The 25023-nt window shown below is 31.9% G+C and overlaps 4 protein-coding genes and 1 long non-coding RNA gene across 7 annotated transcripts; 2 read left to right on the top strand and 3 right to left on the bottom strand.

The window, feature by feature from the left end:
- The first annotated feature begins 1416 nt into the window (after positions 1-1416).
- On the top strand, positions 1417-5059 carry LOC126916317 (cytochrome P450 315a1, mitochondrial). 2 transcript variants are annotated; one of them, XM_050722010.1, is made up of 6 exons: positions 1417-3295; positions 3516-3706; positions 3780-4052; positions 4310-4530; positions 4622-4834; positions 4906-5059. In XM_050722010.1, the coding sequence occupies exons 1-6, from the start codon at positions 2760-2762 to the stop codon at positions 5017-5019; spliced, it is 1548 nt and encodes a 515-aa protein (XP_050577967.1). In that variant the 5' UTR covers positions 1417-2759; the 3' UTR covers positions 5020-5059. The 2 variants fall into 2 exon arrangements, with proteins under 2 accessions (XP_050577967.1, XP_050577966.1); XM_050722009.1 differs by having other exon boundaries at positions 3780-4114; positions 4306-4530.
- Positions 5058-8738, bottom strand: LOC126916313 (armadillo repeat-containing protein 5). The gene is made up of 6 exons (XM_050722003.1): positions 8356-8738; positions 8008-8228; positions 7200-7919; positions 6955-7130; positions 6600-6864; positions 5058-6534 (listed from the first exon to the last, which is right to left on the bottom strand). The coding sequence occupies exons 1-6, from the start codon at positions 8602-8604 to the stop codon at positions 5601-5603; spliced, it is 2565 nt and encodes an 854-aa protein (XP_050577960.1). The 5' UTR covers positions 8605-8738; the 3' UTR covers positions 5058-5600.
- A 189-nt stretch (positions 8739-8927) lies between these two features.
- LOC126916311 (active breakpoint cluster region-related protein) lies at positions 8928-18081 on the top strand. 2 transcript variants are annotated; one of them, XM_050721995.1, is made up of 14 exons: positions 8928-9033; positions 9677-10388; positions 11273-11747; positions 11866-12100; positions 12190-12469; positions 12548-12727; positions 12817-13032; positions 13206-13325; positions 13395-13639; positions 13714-13975; positions 14175-14457; positions 14541-14811; positions 14923-15094; positions 15195-18081. In XM_050721995.1, the coding sequence occupies exons 2-14, from the start codon at positions 10275-10277 to the stop codon at positions 15609-15611; spliced, it is 3270 nt and encodes a 1089-aa protein (XP_050577952.1). In that variant the 5' UTR covers positions 8928-9033; positions 9677-10274; the 3' UTR covers positions 15612-18081. The 2 variants fall into 2 exon arrangements, with proteins under 2 accessions (XP_050577952.1, XP_050577951.1); XM_050721994.1 differs by having other exon boundaries at positions 13714-14011.
- On the bottom strand, positions 18042-20929 carry LOC126916315 (dopamine beta-hydroxylase). The gene is made up of 10 exons (XM_050722006.1): positions 20608-20929; positions 20371-20524; positions 20122-20268; positions 19791-20038; positions 19573-19726; positions 19211-19474; positions 18880-19110; positions 18661-18789; positions 18408-18582; positions 18042-18318 (listed from the first exon to the last, which is right to left on the bottom strand). Exons 1-10 carry the CDS (start codon positions 20760-20762, stop codon positions 18173-18175), a joined length of 1803 nt encoding a protein of 600 aa, XP_050577963.1. The 5' UTR covers positions 20763-20929; the 3' UTR covers positions 18042-18172.
- Positions 20930-22596: 1667 nt separating this feature from the next.
- Positions 22597-24475, bottom strand: LOC126916330 (uncharacterized). Its single transcript, XR_007710533.1, has 2 exons — positions 23173-24475; positions 22597-22935 (listed from the first exon to the last, which is right to left on the bottom strand). It is a non-coding gene; the product is annotated as an uncharacterized LOC126916330 (long non-coding RNA).
- Between the last annotated feature and the right edge of the window lie 548 nt (positions 24476-25023).

Genomic DNA, 25023 nt, shown 5'->3' with positions numbered 1-25023 from the left:
TTGCTGTTTATACTTTTAGTAGAGTAATTAGGGATTTATTAATTTAAATTCGTGTTTTAAATTTATCAATCATAAAATGTCAGCTGATCGAGCCACTGTTCAGGTAAACTATCGGTAGAATCGCCATTTGCGAACAGTACCATACAGTCGGTGAATTTAACCCGCGTCCTGTTGTATCGTTGAACACGCGAATTTTTTCACGGTCGTTGACCAGACAGCTCCACCGATCTGCGAAGACAAAAGTGCTTTGCATTCTCTGGTAAACATGTTCCTTTATATTCATCGCACTTCATTTTGACTGTTCAACGTTGATCTTCTGACCCAACGCGTAAAAAGTATCACCTGCTTGGACGTTTCTTCATCCGTCGTGGAATACACGAATTTCAATGATAAGCACTTCTTTACAGATGTTGATTAGTTTCAGAAATCGGTCAATGATTAAAATATAATAGAATTTCTAATAACAATAAATAAAATTTTCTTTCACAAACTTTTTCGATGTATGATTACAACACGTGTAAATTGAATGTATATACAATTATGGCATTGCATCATTAAGTATGCCTGAATGAGAATTACGCTTTAATCACTTTCATAATGTTGTAATTATGTGCAAGATATCAAATAGTTTTCAATTTGTATTAACATATAAGATATACGTTAGAAAACACGATACTGCCTCATAAAAAATTTCAAATGAGGAATTCACAAAAACACGAGCGCACCGTTTGAAATAAGATGAATTTTACCAGTGGCCTCTTTTTACAGTGGACCTATTTTGTTGTAGTATTCTAAAGTAGATATTCTGTCTAGATGGAAGGTATCGAATGCATTATTTATAAATGCTATCGTTCTGTTCAAAATCTTCTTACCTTATTCAATTTTACATATGTAGAATATCTTTCCTCCTTATCTATGTAAATTACATTTTATTATGTTCTTAGATATATTGTACACTGCGTTTTCCTTTAAATAATCATTTACAAGTCTTTAATAACAAAACAACACGTGAAATGATGAACTTTGATACCATTTTTTTTTGTACTTCATAACATATTTATTAACGTACATAAATATTTATTACTGATAGAAGCCAATTTTTTCAGTAGTCGTACGTTAAACATTTTTGAAATACCGAATGAGATTCTGAAATATATTAAATATAGAAAATATTTTAAACTATTAAATTGTTGATTATTATTATGTATTAAAAGCATATATAGTACATATAATAATCATGGCTTAGTATGAATAATACTAGTTATGAAATAGATATAATACATGATAGTATTATTAAATTTGTTCCTATAATGAAATTTTATATAGCTTATAATACTTTATTCTTGGAACCTCGCACGTGGTCCCCACTCCATGTAAGAAGTTTCAGCAGGAGATTTAAATATCTTCGAAACTGTTAAACAGTGTGTAGTAGTCGGACGTTATGGGCTTGGGGTAACCACGATCAGACCGCGAGGAAGTATCAGTGTTTGCCAACACATGAAAAACTGATTAGTAGTGTATTTGATAATCTATTTGAAATAATCTTAACGGATTTGTTTCTATAAAAATAAAAAGATATATATATATTAATATGATATTTTCAGACATGATTGTTTCACAATAATAAATATAAAAAGCTCAACGGCAATAATTAAAGATAAGTTTCAGTGACTGTAAAATTAGTGAACCTACAGGAAGTTAAAGAAATAATAGTGTTATATATAAAAACATTATTCTACAATAAGCACAAAACTGTTTGATCTATTTATTGTTCTTAATTACTCGTTGTTATAGTTATAGTGATTGCCTCAATTTGAACTTAATTGATCATATATAAGAATCGGAAGTACGAATTAAGAAAGATATTACATTTACGTCAGTATATAACAAACGTGCGTGTTCTAATATCAACAATCTCTCGGTACCATCAAACTGTAATCAGTTTAACACATACGCAGCCTATATCATGTAAATTAATTGTAGATAAATATTAAGATAATAACAAAGTAACCGAAGAAGTATTACAAACAGCGATTTACATTAATTACTTGTTATTATGTTAATCTCAGCGACATTGTAAATGATTTGAAAATAAGAACGTGGTAAATCACAAAATGAAGGAATTCTCGTGGATGAAAGTGGAAACCTGCAGCCGAGAGGTAAACGGCTTCTAGATAACGGTCATAGTAAACGGTATTCGATCTTCTTCTTCAGGTGTATACCAGTGTTTTGTAATCGGCGTGTAACTTCAATATTTTCCTCGAATTCTGTTCTCTTTACGATTCGATACTTTCTATTACCGTACCTACTTCCGGTTATAAACGGAAACCGCAATAATTGTCAAGGTGCCCGGGAGAAAAGTACAACTGAAAAATATTTACCACGAGAGAAGTATGATCGATCACGTTATCAGAAAAAATATACGAATCGGCGTTGATACAATGATCATAAAAACGATTCTGTTATCGCTTTAAATTGTCAGCCAGTGTTATCGCCTGATTGATCTCGAGTTATTAAACATGACACCAGAGAAAGAAAAGAAGAGCTTCTTTAGCGTTGTTAAACGACTTCTATTTCAATGAAGTCATTTCTGAGATTTCGAAGGAAGAACGATTCGTCGGCAAAATAAAAGTTTTAAATTTAAGACTCAACAACGTGTGTTCAATGTAAAACATATAACACCCTGAGATAGTATCGTGTCAACAGTAATTATCGTTTCTTCGCATTAACGGTAAATAAGGAAGAATCATCGGTGAATTATGAAGATGAAAGTTGCGCAAAATGTTTTCAAAACCGGCAAATCTGTAAACGTTTCCGATAAAGTTACCGCGTTGAAACAATGTGCATCTGGTTGCGATTGCACAGGCGCGTCGCAAGCATCGAGGATCGATGATCCCTCCGATATCTCGAAATCTATAGATGGCGCGAATAAGTCGAACATAAAGACCACAGAAAAATCGCGCGACAGAAAACTTGCTACTGTGGTGACAACGGCGTCCAAAAGTATTATACGGGAAGCACCAGAACCACGGGGAATTCCTGTTTTTGGGACGCTTTTGTCATTCATTCTTTCTGGCGGCCCAAAAAAGCAACATGAATACGTTCATAGAAGACACAAGGAATTGGGTCCAGTTTATAGGGAACGTTTAGGACCAGTTACAGCAGTTTTCGTAAATTCAATCCATGAGTATCGAAGAATTTTTAGACTAGAAGGTTCGGCGCCAAAACATTTCCTACCAGAAGCTTGGACACTTTACAACGAAATACGGAAATGTCGCCGCGGTTTACTGTTCATGTATAGTAACTTTAAGCATTTCTTTGGTTAAAAAATATCACAAAAGTCATTTTTAGTGTATAAATATGTACATCACAGATAAAACTCAGTTTTGATAATTATTGTACATAAGTTGTACATATTGTACATACCACATAGTATGGTGGTATGTTAAGAACGTAAATGAAGGAAATTCAAATTTTTTGGTTGAATTTTAAAATGAACATTTATATCTTGATAGGGATGGCGAGGAATGGATACATTTTCGTAAGATTTTAAATAAAGTAATGTTAGTACCAGATCCAACAAATTTAATGTTTGAGCCGTGTCAAGAGGTGGCCATTGGACTTAGACAGAAATGGCAAAAACAGATTAAGACTGATGCTATCATAACGAATTTACAGGTTCAACTTTATCAATGGTCTATCGAGGGTAAAAATAACTTACTTTAATGGAAAGTCCAAGGTAGAAAAGCATTTATAGAAACTCGTTTTTTATTTTGCAGCAATGATGGCCACGTTAATGGGACCCTGTTGGCATTTTCATAAGAAACAGTTGTCTCGAGACTTCGAAATATTAGCGAAAACGTTGCACAAAATATTCGAGTATTCAGCTAAATTATCCATTATACCAGCTAAACTAGCTATGAATTTACGCTTACCTGTTTGGAGGAAATTTATTGCATCAGCTGACACAGCTTTCGAAATTGTTCGAGTACTGGTCCCGGAAATGACTAAATTAGGTGGCGACGGTTTGTTAAAGAAAATGATGGATGAAGGTATTCAAACCGAAGACGCAATCTGCATCGTTACCGATTTCATTTTAGCAGCTGGTGATACGGTTAGCTCAACTGCAACCGACAGGATAATATGATTCATTTGAAATTTGAATTTAAAGATTAATAAGAATAGAATAAAGAAAAGAATTCAAGAAAAATTTAAATTTAAAATTAAATTTCAATATGATTCAGTTATTATTTATTTTATATACATTGTTAGTATTTGAAAACTAATTTTATACTTTATGCTCAGACAGCGACCACCTTGCAATGGATATTGTTACTGTTATGTAATCATCCCGAAAGGCAAGAGGAACTATTTGAACAATTGAAGGATCTTTCACAGAGAGATATATTGCACGTACCATTATTAAAAGGCGTAATCAAAGAATCTCTTCGACTGTATCCTATAGCTCCATTTATATCTAGATATTTACCAGAAGACAGTGTGATTAATAATTACTTTGTACCAAAAGGGGTAAATGAATTTATATTATATGTTACTTATAATAAACATATCGATAAACAATAAAGAAGGTATTTAAAAATCACGTGATATTTTATTGTAGGAGCTACTCGTATTATCACTTTATTCGAGTGGTCGCGACGCTGCGAACTTTTCGCAACCAAATGAGTTCCTTCCGGAAAGATGGATTAGAACGGAAAAAGGCACTTATCAAGGTGTAATTCATCCACATGGGAGTTTACCATTCGCCTTAGGCGTTAGAAGTTGCATTGGTCGAAAATTAGCAGAAATACAAATATCGCTTGCATTGGCAGAGGTGCGAAAATAATAAACTTAAGATATGTTAAGATTTATTGAATTTATTTGATTTTATCTTAAAAATTGCAGTTGATTAAATCATTCAAAATAGAATGTATAAATAAGGATCAGGTTAAATTAATTTTACACTTGATATCTGTACCGTCGGAGTCGATGAAGTTAAAGCTGCTGGAGAGAAACTAATAGATAATATATCGAAGTCAAATATCATTCAAGGAAAGTATTTTTCATTTTCTGTTTTTTATTTATTTGTTCCTCCGAAATAATGTGTTACCCATTTACATTTATATCGAATAAACTAAGATTGAAATATTTTCGTCATTATACATACATACATGTTTGTGTATGCACGCGCACGCATGTAATTATTTACAATTATCAGCATTTAAATATATATTTATAATTAAATGACACTTATAAATTGTATATTTATACATCAATTCCATGTCTTAAAATATATTCACAATAAGCACGATCGAAGTATAGTACGAACCAAATGTTTCGTTATATAAAAGTCACATTAAGTGCTTTCTACTTAAAGAATGTTGATTAAATGTTTAAATCATCATAATTATAACAGTTGCTCACGCCATTGCTAGTAAATATCACAATTTCACAGGGTGTTTCGGTGTGGATAGGATAATAAAAAGTAACAAAACATCGTTATTCATCCTGTACTTTTGATTTACTTCTCCATAAATTTAAGCATACCCGGTTTTAGTAACCGTATCGAAACACCCTGTATATATAAAATTAATTCGTCATTAACGTTGGCACAAAACGTTGTTGATGATTTTTCTTACTTCGTCTAGAAATTCCTGAAAACTTTCAGTGGTAGAAAAATCTTGAAATGCTTGAACTCTTTCAGGCTTTGTCATCGGGGCTGTCAGAAACCTCTTCACGCAACAGGATTTCAGTTCGTGGCACGAATTCACTCTCGCCCAGTTCCACGCTTTACTGAAGTTTTTATAATTTAACTGAGAAATAGAACTTTCTGTAAGAATATCTGATATATCAGCCATAAGAAATTTATCAGCCAATAGCACGGCATCTAGCAGTGATTCGATAGTTCTATTTTCGAAAGTTGCTCCATTAGCAGCTAACAACAATGTGTTAAGACCTTCTTTCGATGTGTTTCGTAATTTAACACGTTTCTTGCCCGATTCTGAAAAGTACCCTTCAAGCATGGCAGAAAATGCATCCGATTTCTGACACAGCGTTTGCCTACAAGCGTCGACAGTCGTACCATCGTCCAGTTCAAATGTAACCGTTGCAGGTTTGGGATGATTGTCATATACTCTTGGAAAATCAGTCGAAGTAATGTCCGTGATTTGACACTTCTCTATAATCTCAGGTTGAATTTCAAGCGTGTTTGCTAGTCGACAAATTGACCAAATAGCGTTTTCGTGAAGAACATGCTGTTGGTCGGATAGAACGTGAAATATTAATTGAAGACCACCGTGATTGTTCAATAGCGATTTTAGAATATATCGCGACTTAATTAGGAATGGTATCGAAACTGCGATAACCAATTTATGAGCTTCCTCTCCGCGAAGCAATATGGATGTAAGTTCACCTACTGCTCCGCCAGTTTCTGCTAAAACACATAACTGTCTCGTATATTGTTCCGAACCGTACAACGTTTCAGCTTCAAAAACGAAGCCTTGTTTTAACAATGGCATTAAATACGCTCCATTCCTATATACAAAATTTTTTATTAAATAATATAAGTCTTATAAAATGAGTGTTATTTTATTACTTACCTTATAATTCTAGTTAAAATTCTAGATGCTCTTGGATTTTTCGCGTGTCTAATGTAGGCTGATAATGCTTCAATGGTTGCAGGATCGGCCAACCGATCAATTGGATCATTTGAATGACTTAATCGACTTAGTAATACTAATGTCCACACATTTGCATACTCCCACACATTCGACGATTTAGTTTCCTTTGCCACATTCTGAGACTCTTCTATATCTATAGTTATCGATTTACAACTCTTTAATGACTCAACTTCTGTTTGGGGTTCTAAAAAGTTAAGTGTAAATTATTAGTTCCAAGTGTTTTCAAGATGATTTTATAACAATTGTCAGAAAGTACATGTATAAACTAATTTACCATCCTCTGTATCTATCATCTCTGTATCACTACAAACTGGACTGTAATTATCCTCGGCATTTTCGTCATTTTCGATAGAATCATAAAAAGGTAATGGTGGTGTACTGGGAGGTGAAGAGGAAACACTAGTAGCACTTCCTGGACTCCAGTCATCTCGATAATAGTCTGAACTAAATCTATAAATGAACAAATTTTTAATTTACGTTTTCTACAATATAGACATAAATAAAATTTTACAAACTCACCTTCCTAAATTCGTCTTATTGTATTTTAATTCCGTTTGTCTACTAGGAGGAGAATCATTTTCTCTTTTCTTTGAAATATTTGTTCTCTCGTTAGATACATCTTCAGTTACCATTTTTTTTAATCTAACAACTAAAACATCAATCAAACCATTTTTTACCATTATTGTAATGCTTGGATCATCATAAACAAATTGTGCTAAAGCATGCAATAACATGGGATGATATTTTTCATTCTCAGTATCTTTTAGTAAAGATAATATTAATTCTAAACCCGATGCCATCCTAATTCTCGCACGATTTACAGCTTCTCTACAGAACAAACATAAACTGACTAATGTTTCCTTAGATAATTCTAAGTGATCTTTAATAAGGGCAATAAAACTTTCAATAGCACCAAAATTCCCTAAAATGGGACGAAATTCTGCAATTTGGCAAAGATTGTACAAACACCTAATTGCCACTTTATTATTCATATCACAGCATTGCACAATAATCTTATAACCCTGTATGTCTTTTTCTCCTCGTAATTGTTCTCCAACTCGTGGATCCAATGTGGCCAAAAAAGCACATATGGCTTTTAAACAGGTTTCTATTAGCTCCACATACTTTTTATCTGTTTCTGATTTTTCTTTTGCCAATACTAATAAACATGTAATTCTAAATATTACTCCAGACTCTAAGATTTCTTCTCTACTACCTTCATATGTATTCCAAATATTCCTATAAAAAACATATACAAATTAATTAAAAATACCACCTAAAAATACAAGGATATTATTTTTTGTTATATATATTCATTTTGTAATACCTTACTGCTCTGACAGCCATTAAGTATGTTTGTATATATGTATCTAATTGTAGAAGATTAATCAAAGCTTGGATTGCACCAGCTTCACATAATGATTTTGCATGCCAGTCACTTTCAGATAAATTCCCGATTAGTCTGCAGGCACGACAGTGTATAGTATTTTCTAGTTTGATATGTTTTATTATAGAAACTATACGACTTGCTATTTTAGAGCCTCTGACCTAGAAAAAGATTTGTGCTGCATTATTACAAATAAGCAAATTCTATAGAAAAGATACTCTGTTTATAAGTATATAATAGATAAATTTTATCAACTGATTTTAAAGATGAAAATAGATATATCTGTACCTTTTCCCTTGCATCTGAATTCATGCAAGCATTCGCTAAAATACTCAGTGTCATGTTTAGTATTTTTATATTATGATAATAATGAAGTAAATTTACTAAAATGCCTAATCCTCCATCTTTGGCAAATTGCTTATAGCATTTTGAATCATTTTTAAGTAGTACTAAACATGACAAAATCCCGCCTTTTGACTCCAATTTTATGCATTTTACTAATTCTTGTAATATCGGGCCGTTTTGTCTCTCGTCCATAATAGGTATTTTTATAAATAAGTGGAAAAATTTATGAAAATTCGTTAATTTTTTAAAAGAAACATAACCTCTAAATTGTACTGCCACCGAGGTTGACAGCTACACCCGTACAGCAACTTACAAAAATAAGTGAAAAAAGATTCAGCTTAATTAATAATTCTTCGTTATCAAAATATGTTTAGAAAACGATTATACAATACACATAAACACAATTTGATATCTAAATTTACAATTTTGTAAACATAATTAATTAATTATTTTATAGAATTATTTTTTTAAATATCCCGCTATTTGATTTTGTTTTTGAATACGCACACTGTAGCGCTACAATGCTTTCAATGGAGTTAGTAGATATTAGATATATATTGTACAGGAAGACTGAGGAACATAATTGAAGTAATCGTGGAGCATATTAATGATTCGAATAAGGTATTTGACAAGCATAATAATTACTAGTAAATGCTATTAATAACAATTATATATATTTAAGTATTTATTTATGAGTATTTATTATCATCTGTTACTATATATACATGTTATTTTTTTAAATTTATTTAATGTTTAATTGATTCCCTCATTTTAGTAATGGAGATATGTTTCAAAATGAATTTAAAGAGTATGTACATTATAATAAATACAATATTATAATTAAAAAAAATTCAATGTATCAAAAAAATTATTTTTATTATTCATTTACATTTGAAATATACTTTAATAGCAATTCTATCAATATTGATTTCAAAATAAACCAAATTTTCGTTTCATTTTTGAAAATGGAATTACTTTCCCTTATACTTTATAGTTAAATTACGAAGGTTTATGCAAATTTACATTTTTATAAGGAAACGAAATCTAGATAGATATTTATGTATCACTCTTCAAATATTATAATGAATACTTTACCCTTTATATTGTGGATATTTTATGTATTATGTGCATTTTTATTAATTTTATTATTATGCGCGTTTAAATTTCTTATAAATGTATATAAATATACATAAACAACAATTCTAAATCATTACGTAAAGTTATCGACATGTATCGTTATAATATATCTATTACTTTTTTCCAGTGAATATCTCGAAAATTAAAATTCATCGCTAATGTAATGTTGAAACCGAGCGAAAATTGACTCATATCATCGTAGAGAAGTATAACTTTTATCTGTCAACGAAGAGAAAAATACATAATTTTAGTTGCGTTTCGTAAGAAACGAATTTCTATTTTGCGTAAGCGCACCGTGAAAAGTATCATCATCCGTGAAGCGCACCTGCTGCGTTTAAGGAAGGGCAGTGTCTGTGAATAAAGTATAGCGGAGGCGTCAAAATGATAGGAGAGGGCATGGGGATCGGACCGTGAGCTACGCAGGAGATGTCGACAAGATGACAGCGGTTGTATGACGCTCGTTTCGTTGATTCTTCGGGTATAGCGTTGTAGCGTGTACCGGAAAGGAAAATCGTTCACGAACGAAACGAACGACTTATGCCTCGTTACGGTGACACGTCTGTTTCAATAGAATCTCTGTGTCAAAACGAGATCGTGATCAGGCGTATTCGGGTGAGAGCCACGACCGCCGCCGCGCCCGTGCAATGTACACAGCGGCTTGAATCGTGCCCGAGATCATCACTGTCCCCGAGGAGTCCTCTCTTTAAACGGCCTGGAGTAGAGTAATGAGCGTTTTCGGGGATTTCCAGCGTGTCTGGGTACAGAGATTCCCGGACAGCGCCTTGCCGGCAGCTTGGGAAGAAGACGTCAGGGCCAACCTAGTCAAGCATAAACAGAAGGTGAGAATCCAGTCAGGAATTCTGTTATTATCTTCTAATTGCAAAAGAATTTTCTTCGATGAAGTTATCAAATATTTATATTAAGATTTTTCTGTAGATATATTTATTTAAATAAAAATTGGAAATATCAGACACATGGGATACCAAGGGATATGTTTTCTTGCATTTTGAATTAAGTAATTTAACATAGTTGGTTTTATTTTAAAAGCTATAATATATTATTTATGATTTGTATGTAATACATTTTAATTCTGTACTATTAATGGAAGAAAGACCAAACAGGAATATTATTTCTTGATATGATTATCTTAATGCCAATTATTTCTTAGAAATAAATAGTGGAAAAGTTAATATATTGGAAACTTTAAGTAGGATTTATATTTTTAAGGGGACTGTTTAATAAATTGTTAGTTCCTTATTACATAAAACTTTCCTCCTTGCTGAGGTATTGGGAGCTTTATTCTATGAGTCATCGTATTAATTTCTTACTTAACTGGGAAATTAAGCTAATTTATATTTAACCATAATTGATATTTTTAATGTGATCTACTATTTATGTTCATTGTATTGGTTTCAAATAAATTAAAAAATTTTGTTTATCTTACAAATTTCTCTATATATTATCTATTATTATCTATAAAGGAAATGAAACCATTAAATATATTTAACTATCTGCTATACTAAGAACACCAATTCTTATTACTAAATTTCCTCATACAATATATTCTCACTGTTTAATTACTCGCCATTTACTTCAATTTTGTTATGATCTACTAAGGACACAAATTTATATTATGTACATTTTATATAGATTATGTATAATAATGTAGTTACATAATTAAATGTAGTAAAATACTTAAACAAAATCATTATTATTTTCACAGGTGACTGCTTTGAGAGAAGAACTTGAAAAGGAAGAATTTTATGTGGAATATTTAGAAAGGTTATTGGCTGATGTTGAACGTCATAAACAATTAGCAAATAGTAATATTACAACTACACCTGAGAAACAGCAATCCATAGAATCACAAAATCAACACAGTTGTTTAGCAACAGAGAATAATTTGGGAGATTCTACAAGCTCATCTAATGTTCAACATGTGGAATCATTAGCCCCACCTCTTACAGCACGTGAAGATATAAGTAAATTTCAGGACAAGTGTGTTTCTGAACTAAGTTCTACTCTTAGTACAAGCAAAAGACCCAAAAGTGAAATACCAAGGAGTCCTGATAAAGTGCCTGAACTTAGAAGAAACAGTGACCCAGATGTGCCAAGTAACTATGTCACTGTAATTGAAGTGACAGGAAGCTCAAAGAAAGATAAAAATGAAGAATCTCTTAAAGAGGAAGATGAAAAAGGTATTATATTTTTGCTATATTATAGTTTTATAATTGTATATTATAATTTTATAATTTTAAAATTTTATTTAATAATTTTAATTGTATTCGTTTCATCTATATTAACAATTAAAAATAGATTTAGAAAATGCAGTTAATGAAGATGGAGAAGATGGTGATGCAGAGGCATCAGAGGAGGAACCTTATTATGATTCTGTAGCCTTAGATCAAACAGGAGAATATGTATATATTGATGCACGTGTTCCACCTGTTGGAAACAATAATGGCAGTAGAGCACCACCCAGAAGACCACCCTCCTTACCTGATTCTCCAGGGAATCAGAGTAATTATGTCAACATTGATTATTTTATACAGTAAGTTATTTGTATCTGAACATCATTGGTTTAAAAATAATTTTACATTAAATATATATATTTACAAATATACATCTGTTTATTTATAGACATCGAGCGGCAATGGATAGTGAGGATGAAGAGGGTGCAAGTCCTGCACCACCAATCTTATTACGTGCTCTTAGCACGGATAACGAAACTGGTAGTAGTGACGCAGAGCCTTTAAGCCTAAGCGAAGGTAGCTTAGAATCTCCAACACCAACTACACCTCGTCGACAGGAGAAAAGTAAAGACCGTGAAGATGATAGAACGTCTATGATTAAATGCATCGTAAACTCGGTAGTAGAGAGTGAAACTATTTATGTCGAATGTCTAAATGTAATGTTACAAGTATGTAATATATTTATCATTTTCCATAATATGCATAAATAACATTACTTTGATTAAAAAATTATATGTTGTTTGTAGTACATGAAAGCCATCAGGGCAACATTAACAACGTCCCAACCTGTTATTTCTGAAGATGAATTTGGTACGATGTTTTATAAAATTCCTGAATTACATGCACTACATCAAACATTTTTGGATGGTCTTAGAAAGAAACTAGACAAATGGGACAGTAAAACTACTATAGGTGAACAATTTAAAGTAAGAACTAAATATATTAATATATTAATATTGAGAAATTCATACATTCTGCCCTGTTATTAATATTCTATTATGGATTACAAATTAAGATAATGGCCAGCAATATAGGATTATATGGAGCTTTCTTACATAATTACGCTCGCGCTACTGATACTGTGCGGAGGTGTTCTGCACATTCGACTCAATTTGGTGAAATTACAAGAGATATAAGACTTAGAGGAGTTCCAAAAGGACCAGGTTTATCTCTTGAAGATCTTTTACATAAGCCAGTAGCGCGAGTACAAAAAAATGCCCTAGTATTGCATGTAAGTATTGTATAGTTTATGCTTTTGTTATATTAGCCAAAGCTATATAGATATAGATATACATTACAGATAAAACGTTGATTGGATAAGTTGATAAAATGATGTGGAAATGTACTTTGTAAACGTTATCTTATCTCAATTCGCATTGATAATTGTGTCTCAACTGATTGTAGGATCTTCTTAAGCACACACCAGTGAATCATGCAGATCATGCGCCACTTTCAGAGGCTCTTGGTATGACTAGAAATTTCCTAGACGAATTTAATATTATTCAGACGAAGTCAATGTTTCCGGTAAATAAACTATATTTATAGCTATAATAATAATTAATTTAGTATTTTTTAAAACTATATTATTTTTAGAGTCATGATAGAGCACAACGGAGATTAGTAAAAAACTCGTTTGTGGTAGAACTGTCTGATGGTCATAGAAAGTTGAGACATCTTTTTCTTTTTAATGACGTAATTGCTTGTGCAAAGTATAAAGCTTCTGGCAGAGACAAATTTACATTTGAGTTGAAGTGGTATGTACCAGTGGCAGAGGCGGTAGTGACAGAAGATGGCATTGAACCTCGTGAAACTAGTCCAGCTAATGTTGTAGCTTTGAGGTATATATAAAAGTCTATTGTTTACTCCTAATAATAATTTATATGTATAATAATAATAATTTGTACTTATTCAGATCACAAGCATGTACAGTACGTGATCAGATACTATGGGAAGAACGAAATGATGAAAAACGAATTAGAATCGGTGGTAGAGGTTCAGAAAAAAATAGGAAGAAACTTGCTGAGCTTGAAGCTCAATTAGTATTAGCATCCCCAAATTTAGTATTACGCGTTGCGCATAAAAGTCAACATCGAGTACAAAACTCGTACACATTCTTTCTATCCAGTGAATTTGAACGTTCTCAATGGGTTGAAGCGGTGGAGGCATTGCAACAGGTAATGCGTTCCCATATGTACCTAGATAAGTCAAAGGTGCGTAATTCACAGATCTCGAATAAATAAATAAGATAAAGATATGTAATAATGCACTTTATTTAAATTCAACACGAGGATGCAAGTAAAGATATTAGAAAAAAAAAAAATGATCATATCAATCTAATGAGAGAGAAATGTATGGTAAATGATAATTTTTTAGGGTGGACAACCTCCAGGACCATTACCTTTATCAATGTACGAATTACAGGCTTGGGTTACAGCTTGTCGTACTTACCTTCAAACAGATATGGGAAGTTATTTACTTAGATCAGGACGCGATGAAAGTTTATTATTAGGCGATCTTCATTTAACTTTACTTGGTTTGACACCACCTGGTTTAGATAGAGTAGGAGATCTTTATATTATTGTGGAAGTTGATAGTTATGGGCACTATTTTAAACGTGCAAGAAGTCGAGTTGCGAGAGGCCAAGCTCCAACTTGGGGTAAAATTTTATTTTTATAAAACTTCGAAAGTTGAATAAATAAGTTTTTTTTTAATTAATTACTTAATTTTCACTTATTTAAGGCGAAACATTCGTTGTGGAACTAGAGGGAAGTCAAAATGTTAGAATTTTGTTGTACGAAGAATGTGGAACGCGTTCTGTATTACGTGGCAAATGCATACAAAGATTAAGTAGATCTTGGCTTCAATCGGATCAAGTAGAAAGGTCATTAAATTTAGGCCCAGCTACATTAGATGTGGCTCTTCGTTTTGTTCCAAGTGAAGTGACATTAAGGCGGGTACCATCTGCTAAACCTCAAGGTTTATTTGGAGCTAAAATTCAACAAGTGTGCAAGTATGTTGCTTTTGAACTATGAACTATGAACTCCTATTTAAATCTTTTAATTATATATTTTTATTAAAAATTTGTTCATCTGTATTAAATATAATTACATGTTTTTTACAGACGTGAAAAACGCGATGTTCCTTTTATTATAACCGCATGCGTTAGAGAGGTAGAAAGGAGAGGAGTCGGAGAAGTGGGATTATATCGCGTTTCTGGTTCAGCTTCTGATTTAACAAAATTACGCAAATCATTTGAAAGTAATTCGTACGAAGCAGAACAACTGCTTAAAGAGGTAGCCAATACATTACATAAAAGAATAAAATCCTTTCTTTTAAAAGTACCTCAGTATTCAAAGAGTTGTGTATTAATATGAATTTATTTTTATATTTTAGGTTGATGTTCACTCCGTAACAGGTGTGCTCAAATTGTATCTCCGTGAAATGCCGGAAGCTCTCTTTACGGATGCTCTGTATCCCGCGTTTTTAGAAGCTTTCCAAACTGGCGAGTTATCAAAAGGTGCTGCTCTCAGAAGAGTATACGAAAGTCTACCAGCCGTGAACAAGGCAGTCATCGACTTTCTACTTACTCATTTGATACGAGTTAATAAACACGAGGCCCAAAATAAAATGTCTTTGCACAACCTAGCGACGGTATTCGGGCCGACGCTTCTGCGTCCTGGTACGAATTCGCGATCTGATGCAAAAAGTCGAGATCCATTAGCTGCGGGGACCGTGGACGTGATGGCACAGGCCGGTATACTTTATTGTTTCTTGCAAATGCATATGCAACAGAACAATCAGTCACTCTAGTCGAGAGGTTCTTGTTGATACATCGTAGCGTCAGCTGCTTTTCGCGAGTCTCATTGGAAATTAGGCTCGCAGCAACTCACGTTGTAATGTAAAATTAACAATTTTTTATAATATATATTTTATTAGTTTTGTGACGTATCGTTTACACAACGCTGAATTAGACGCATAAGTAGATAGGCTTTGACAAAATCCTGAACGATGAAATTCCTCTTGTATTGGTATGCATACGAATAATGTAGCAAAGTGGACTTAAAGAACACATATTGTACTTTAAGCTCCTTAATATATATTTTATACTTATATACCCGCGAAGTCTTAGCCACGATCTCTTGTTATGTGATGATTCTACGTAAAACATTTTTCCAAAAAAGAAAGCTATGTTGAAGGAAAAATTCTTCCCGTGAAGTAGAATGAGAGAGTGAGAGAGAAAGAAACATAAATATGGAATTCTGGTCGTTAACGCATCCACGCTTTAGAAAGTAAGTATTTTTTCCAATGGAGCGTGTTCCTAGCAGAGAATCTAAATTTTTTTACGCATATGTCCACAAAAATGTCCACGTATTCAAAACAATCACGTTCCTAAATGTTTCAGGAAGCACGTTTCTCGAGATGTGCAAATCAAAGCTTCTAATAGTATATGCAAAATATGCTGGCTATATTCCATTTTGTCACTTGATATTTATGTTTTCTAGGAAAGCCACATTTTTCTGCCGATTCTATTCTTTATAAGAATATCTTTAAAGAAATCTGCGTTCTCGAATTTTTGTAAGAAATATCGCGAAATGACTTAAATTCAAGTTTCTAACATTTAAGCTGTGATTAGACTCGTGTTTGTTCTTTTATTCAGATTGCTTAAGTTTGTAATAATAACTGTAATAACTTCGATATTTTAACGATCTATTTACAAAATTAAAAAGGAATACTGTTTTTAAAAGGAAATTCTTTCAACCCTTGGATAAATTAAACATAAATATTTTGTATATGCAATTTTAAAATATTATATTTTATTATTATGTACACATTTATATATTACATATATATGTGTGTATGTGTGTACATTTCTTTGCCATATTGTCAGTAAGGTATACAAATCATTTTAATCAGCTTTTGTTAGCAACCATTTTTAAAATTTCTTTTCTAAATCAATGTTTTCAAGTCTAAGTACAGCTTAATTAAGTACCAAAGAGAAAAATTCTCTCCCATACCTTCAATAGAGAACTACGGTTAACCCTTTGAAATATATCAGATTAAAACAAATCATTTTGCAAATTTTAAACAAAATTTTTTCACTTTTTATCTACTAGGTAGATAATGGTATATTTTTACTATTACATAATGCAACTAATCAAGTCTATATCTTCATGTTCACTAGATTTTTAAAAGAATTGTGCTTTGCTAAAAAGGAAGAAGATACCATTTTTTGGAAATATATACTTCAAAGGGTTGAAACACACAGAAGTGCATTTGGCAGTACAAATTTAATACTCGATAGAATTCTGTGTTACATGCTAGGATGTTTGTGAACAATTTCTAACCGAAGTTGAAAGATTAAAAAATGTAACGAGTGCTCGATCGTACATAAGGATCGAATGAAACAAGAGAAAAGAAACGAAGAAACAAAAGAACAAATTGAAAGAAAACAGAAATTAAAAAAGAACACATTACGTTATTTTTCCGGAAGTGATCTTTGCGCTTGACGAGCGAACAAGGCAACTATTGTGTGCGTGATTTCAGCGTGTACGTGCGTATGTATGTATGTATGTATAACCCGCCCATGTGTATTATATCGTAAATAATTGGATATCTTTAATTTTTATATCACATTTAACGTTAAGACGCGTCCCTCTTTTGTACATTCGTAAAATGTGTAAAGACAAAGTTTCAACTATCACGATTTATTATTATTATTATTATAACTTTGATTATTTTTATTATTTCATATTTTACAAATACCAATTTCTCATAGAACAAGTATTTGTTAACGAATGTTCGATTAAGCTAGCTTATTCGCAGCAAGACAATGTACTGCCAAAAAGGAACCCTTAAGATGCATAAATATACTGGAGGTTTATAAACTTTTATATATCGATAATATGTTTACCGTTTTCCCAGGGTACGCTTTTTAATAGTCTTTCAGTTTCTTTTTTTTTTGGCTTATACAAATACTACATTAAGTTTGAACACCTTGTAGTGTAATCCGAATTGTTTTTCTTTTATTCTCTTCTTCTTCTTTTTTCTTTTTTTTTTTTTTTTTTTTTTGAAAAACTATATTCTTTTAAAATTATGTAATTAAATGAAGCAGTCTTAAAAGAATATAGATAAAGTGAAAGAGCTGTTAAATAATGTGTGTAACGAAGTATTTTATTTGTAAAATATTTTATGCGTAAGCTGATAAGTTTATAGATTTATGGAAACCATTGTAAATCCATATGAATTATAATTATACTTTATTTCGTTTATGTTTCACTAATGTTCAGACTTGTTGTATAATCCGTAGACATGAATTTTGATTTCGTTAATATTTTCGAAAATAGATAGCAGTATGTAACAGAAAAAGAATTTTATATAGAATTTATTATTTCTTGTCTTAACGACGAGTGTGGACAATTTCGAGCCGGTGGAGGTAAGGGTAGTTTGACCGGTGTGGCTGGTATGTTGTCCCATAATCCAGGAAGTCGAGATCCATCAGAGCCATTGCATTGCATTCCTGATCAAATATAGATGAAAATTTTCAATTGAAATATCAAAATCAAACTTCAGATGCTTAATACATTAATAAATTAAATAATTAAGAACCTAATGGTGCAGCTTCATATAAATCATGTAAAGCTTGTACACGAACTTTGGTCCATTCTATACTTCCATAATTTGCAGAAATTCCGTTATCGACACTAGTTGGTTGATTTTCCCATTCCCTCATATACCGGAAATAAGTTCTCAGTGCATCGTCGCTAATAGCACTTTTGCAAACCTAAAACAGATTAAATATTTCTTATAATTCTTCTTATAATCTTATAATTTTTTATAAAAGAATATTAATATTTCATACCTCTAATCGAGCATTAGGGTAGTAGTGAATATAATTCACACACATCTCATCGGAAATGGCGAATCCACCAAGAGTAATATTCTCCCTATCCATCGTATTATATGTGCAAGTTGTTATTAACGAATCTCCCTATCATTAATTTACATTAAAATCTATTATATGTACATAATATAATGCAGTACACGTGAAATATATAAAGTATTAGATTTTAATTCTTACAGGCAAAATGGTAACAGGTTTCGGTAAAAGACGAATTTCTTGGAAATGAGTGGAATAATGATTGTCATAATTTAACAGAGGCAACTCCTCTCCGTCTCTAATATGACGAGTAACAACTTTTACGCCTGTTAAATGTGTATGAAGTTGGGATGCGAAAATATGTATTCCTTGTTGTGGGAGACCAACACCTGTACATTCTTGTATACAATGTCCTGATAAAATAAAGGCTTCCTACAAAGATTTTGTTATTAATTCCGATTTTAGTAACGTATATTATAATATATATCTGCGCATATATCTTTGATTAATTATATGTGCAATGATTCATTACTTGTCGTGGGGGAATTGCCATTTTATCAGTATATTCTAAACCCAGTTCAATTACACCGGCGTCATATTTGCGAAGACTCCTAGTAACGATAAAACGAATTCCTGAAGAATCGACGTTCCCATCCTGAAGTTCGGGGTTATTATAGTGAACTTCCAACATGACATATGGATTAAAATTTTGGCCACCGATCGAAAGACCAGCTTCCTCTGGGTAAACGAAAGCATCTGCTCCCATTGCCCATGCTGCCAAGACTTTTTTACATACCTAAAAAACGGAGTAAAAAATAAGATGATTCTAGAAAACATATTTAATTATTTTTTAAAGGCATAAATGAAAAAATCTGTCTAAGAAGCTTAACGCACTTGAGTTCTTTCCGGTCTATCAGCTCCATCACAAGGACCATCGTACATAGGAATTTCAAGAGCCATTGGTCCAGCGCAATGGAAAACTTCCATATGATGAACCAAGTGTTCGTTACCCGTTTGTATGATTGGGCCAAACTGCAGAATGTGATGTCTAGAAATAATAGTTCGATGAAAGATTAATTCTGGCGAATTTTGTTGCAGTCTAATAGACTCACTTTTGAGACAAAACGGGTGGTAATTTTTGTATGCGACACCAATAAGTCGTTTCCCTATTTGGCACTTTTACATGATCAGCCAACATTTCCAATTGCCAGGCGTCCGGTGGAAATGTCGGTTTCTGATGGAGTACCCTGATCAATTCTGTTCTGGACATGCCAGAAGCTTCTGCATCTGATACTTGTAAACCAGCCAAGGACGACAGTGGTCCCAAACCTTCTAACCACACCAAGTGCGTGGTACCTCTCTACGAATTTCCAAATATCTTTTTATGTCGAAGAAAAATAATCAAATGACTAATATCTTTTATTAATTTCATACTTAATTTACCTCCATGATGTAGTCATTTTCATCGCAAGTATCGAACTTCCTGGAGAAGGTAAACTTTGTGACGTTTCCTCTTCTTCTCCACGCGAAGTTCTCGCAATCCTGTTGCAGGTCGAGGTTTAATTTTCCTTCTTCATCTGCCCACGCATCCTGAAATTACAATATAATGTAGTTGATATAAAAATTATAAAATCGATAAAAATAGACTTATCGTGTTTTCTCGTGTAATCGTTAAATGTATTTTATGATTACCTGTAACTGAATTTGTCGGTGCCAATCAATCCACAGAACGCAATAATCGGCAGGTTTTAATTCACCATAATTCGAGAAACCGATGGCAAACCAAGTATTGTCGACACCTATATAGTGGACTTCCGCAATTATTATTTCGCTCATAAAATCAACCCTAAAAAAATTATTCTTCAATTTTGTAATTATTACTCGGTGTATCTGTTGACATTAAATTCAATTAATGTTATAAAAATATACCTCCAATGAAAAGTGGCTCCTGAACCAAGCGGAACTGTATGAACATTTTTCCTGTTCGAACTGTCTTCGTTATTCTGATGATGATCATGCCAGGATAAACACGATACATCTTTTAAAATTGTAAACGAGATTAGTAAATAAATCTTCAAAAGCATCTTAGATTTTAAAATCAGTGGATTTTCTACTTGAAAAATCACTCGTTTCTGATTTATAATTTATCAGACGTTATATGTCTTTTACTCAATTTTGAACTAGCTTCGCAGATATTTCCATGATCCTTCACCTTCCTATCGCCAATTTCTACTAACAGGTTCCAAATGATTCGAAAAGACGAAGACTTCGTATAACACTGGTTTGCCGCCGATTCTCTGCGGCGCTCATGCGCGATGGTACTACATCATAACATGTACACACACAATCATTTCATTTATTAAAAAAAGCTAAGTAAACAAACACGTAGTGATTTTTAGCTCGTAAAAAGTGTAAGGAAAATTAAAAAGGTGCGTATTCAAATGATTAAATTCTTTTAATGTCATAAAATTTATATATACTAAGTTTGTAATAGATACGCATGCGCATATGTGAATACTACTTCGAAATTGTGCTTGTGAGTTAGAAGAACTGCAGCAAAAATGTAAGTACTAATTACCGAAGAAAATTATACAGATAAGGATATATAAAAATATTAATTTAGTTTAACCTTGTATATGTTGCATACTAAAGTTTAAAATACAATAAATAGAAAAAATATGTAAGTTTAAATCTACGATGAAGACATATCTATTGTTAAAACAAATTTTAGATGACATCGTAATATTAATTTCTAATGTTTTTAATAGCATAGTTTTCTTATTCAAGCAATCTATATTTTTCTACCTACATCCACTTTCCCCTGGCTTCGTTATCTCCATTTACTCGAAAGTAGATTACACAGGTTATCAATTTCCAATAAACTGAAAATCACTCTACTCGGGGCCAAGTTCGACTAATTCCGATTTTTCCTTAATAAAATTCATGGAAACAAGATATACTCCATATCAAAATAGATATCAAACTTCATTATAACATAAGAAGTGTTATGCCTACTATTGATTACACATATCCTCTTTTATTTTATATCATTTTATATCTATTTTATATCATTCTTCTCCGTAGGTAAAAAGTTGTGAATTGTCAAATTAACTCATTAAAGACCAGGAAACAGTTTATCATAACGTTATAAATACGTTAATTGCTTTACAGTTTATAAAACTAGAAAGTTTAAAGAAAAGATACCAAAAGAAAGAAAGATATTAAACAAAAATTGAATTTCATAACCACAATGTTGAGATACAGAATTTGAAAATGTAAAATGTTAAAAAAGATTGCAATTAAATGTTACTTTAACGCAACGTCGACTCTTAATGAGTTAATATATTCGCATTAGATAGATAACGCTCACAGGTAAAAAGAAAAAAGATGCCAGAACATCGAGAAAATATCTTGATAATAATCGAATGCCAGAGGGTGTATATTACATTCCAGTCATGGCGCGTGCTTTTCCTTCCAGCTGCAATCAAGAAATTCCGCGGCTCTTATTGCGAGAACAATTTTCGCGAGAGGCTTTATTTGATGCGAATAAATAGCTTAGGTCACGTGACACAAGTGTCGAAATTGATTTTCAATATGACTTATTTTTTAGGGCACTGCTGCGTTTCACTATTTTTCCTTTCTATTATTGGATTATCTAGCTGCAAATTAACTACCAAAATTTCCGGAATATGGAGATAATTAGAAAATTTATTTATTTTTACATAGGTTAGATTGTTTTATTCTTAGCCTATAATGATATAATAACATTTATACATCTCCCTGACATTATTTTTTGTATAGTTTCAGGTATATGATGTTATAAGCTATGTGATTTTTCAGATATGTAATTTTATAAGCTATGAACTAAGTGTTTTTTATGAATTCTGCCAGTGACAAATGTAAAATAATTGAGCATAATAATTCTTAATAATTTTATTGGACATAATTTCTTACAATTTTATTTATTTATGCAATAATTTCCTTTAATTTCATTATAGCTATCAAATATAAATGTTACTAAAAAGTACTGTTTTCTTAATTAATACTTGTATAAATGCTCCCTGCACTTCTTCTTAGAACCAGCTGTTGAAGCAACAGCGAGTCATTGTGCAGTAGTCATTGGATCAATGAATGTCTTAAATCCTTTCTTGGCTAACGGTCCGTTGCTTTCACGGATTCACAAACATACCTGTCGGCGCATCAAGTATCCGATCTCGCCGAGCACCTTAACTTCTGAATAGCCTGCACCAACGTAAACTGCAATAAATGCATTGTCCGTAAAGTATAGTAAAAGTATAGTAAATTTTCCATATTTAACAAATCTTATTTTTCCATTTCATTTCATTTCATTTTAATTCGTTAGTTAGATTGTTTCTTCATCAGAAATGCCTTACTATATTAGATATGTTATATATTTTACATAGGGGAAAGCATTGACTGAAAAATATGTAATAAATGCTACGAACTAAAGGAGGTTAAGTTAAGAAAGGTTACCTCATACGCCGGTAGTAACTATACATCTTATTGAATGTGTCAGACGTGTAAAATTAGGAAGAACTCCTTGTTGAGAAATACTGTTGTATACGCAGATAATCTATTTTCAGAAATGTAGAATATATTCAGGATTATCTCAGTTTCCGTCAACCATTGATGGCAACTTTGTGGAAGAATAGTACTGAATTGTGAAATATTGGTTTGAATATTATAGATAATTCGTATAACATTTCTACGAAGAATAACCAAAATATCTCTATTCCTATATTTTTCTTAGAATTTCCATTAATTCTTATTTCTTAGATCGTTTAAAATTGACAAAAATGGTATTTTCAGATTTTTCAAAGAAAGATGCAAACAAGTCAACAAGATTGGATTGAATTACAATTGAAAATTTTTATCATTTCAACTAGTTAAAAGCGTTCACAATCCTATATTACGTAATTGTTTTATTGAAATGACAGCGATAGTTTTCATAAACGCCTCTAGAGCACTCAGTACAATTTCTGACTCATTGAAAATTGCGTATCTTATCTTATTATTGCATTTTAAAAAACGCCGTGTTTTCTAGAAGTTTACGATGGAACTTTTGAACGTAGATATACTAATTAAATAGAGACAAGAAGAAGGAAAAGAAACATTTGAGCAACTAATATTGAAAAATAAAACCGTAGTAAAATTTGTTTAATTATACAGTAGCAGATAAAGCGGTAATTATAACTAAATTTACAACAGTAATGAAAGTTCAAACGTGGGAGCATAAAATTCCTCAAGTGGAAGGTCGACTATAGTCACTGAATGATGAAAAGTTGACGAGTGCTTGCGCGTACAATAATGGACAGATCAAATGTCTCGAATATTTCTTAGTATCTCAAGAGTATTATTATTTTTAGTACTTTTAATATTTATCTACATGATTCACGTAACATGATATATGAAATCTTTGACTCACGATATTATTAAGAAAATTTATTAAATTCTTTGTCGAAATAACAAGCATAAAATAATTCATACGATAAGAAAAGACAATGACAAACTATGGGAAGCTGGAAAATGATAACAATTGCGATGCAAGAATCTTACGTCACCGGAAAATGTCGATCTTACACAGAACTCATTATAAGAGAAACTGTTGTTCGCAGGTGTTCCATACATATAATCTTTATTATTGAATAACACGGCTTATTGTCACTATGTTAGAACGTTTCGTTCTGGATTCCGTTTCTATGACAGCAAATACGTTGCAAAGGATTAGCATCATTTCTTGTGTAATCGAGTTAAACAGAGTGCATCTATGCCTTTATTCGGTCAGTCACAGTTGCGAGATGACTAAAATTTTCAATTACATCCAATTAAAACTCATTAAGTTTCAACAGTGATGACTGTCTTGCTAAAGAGCTGTGTATTAGTCAACTGCTATGTAGTTCTCAGTACAGTATAGATACGATTTATTTCATATGTATTTATAATTATATCGATTTTCAAGCATTTTATTTTGTGATGTTTAAATAAAAACAATTTCATTTATTTTTTAGAAATTATTGGACACTTTATCAATTTTGGAACTACTACTTGAAAGAGAATATATATATATATATATTATAGACTCAAAGTATTTGAAAAACTTACATAATCTTACAAAACTGATGTCCTGATAAAGTATTGGTAGAACACGTAGAACTTCTCATCGTTGATGTAATAAATATATTCTCAGAACTCTCTCAAAGACAGAACTCTATTTATTTTGTATGTATACATTAGCATCATTTTATATATCTTATCTTTCAAATCGCAAAAACATTGATAACTTGATAAAATCGGTAGGGCTACAATATATTCATATATTATTCC

The sequence above is a fragment of the Bombus affinis genome, chromosome 5, assembly GCF_024516045.1.
Source record: "Bombus affinis isolate iyBomAffi1 chromosome 5, iyBomAffi1.2, whole genome shotgun sequence".
Lineage (NCBI taxonomy): Eukaryota > Metazoa > Arthropoda > Insecta > Hymenoptera > Apidae > Bombus > Bombus affinis.
This window is presented reverse-complemented; position numbering and strand designations above follow the sequence as displayed.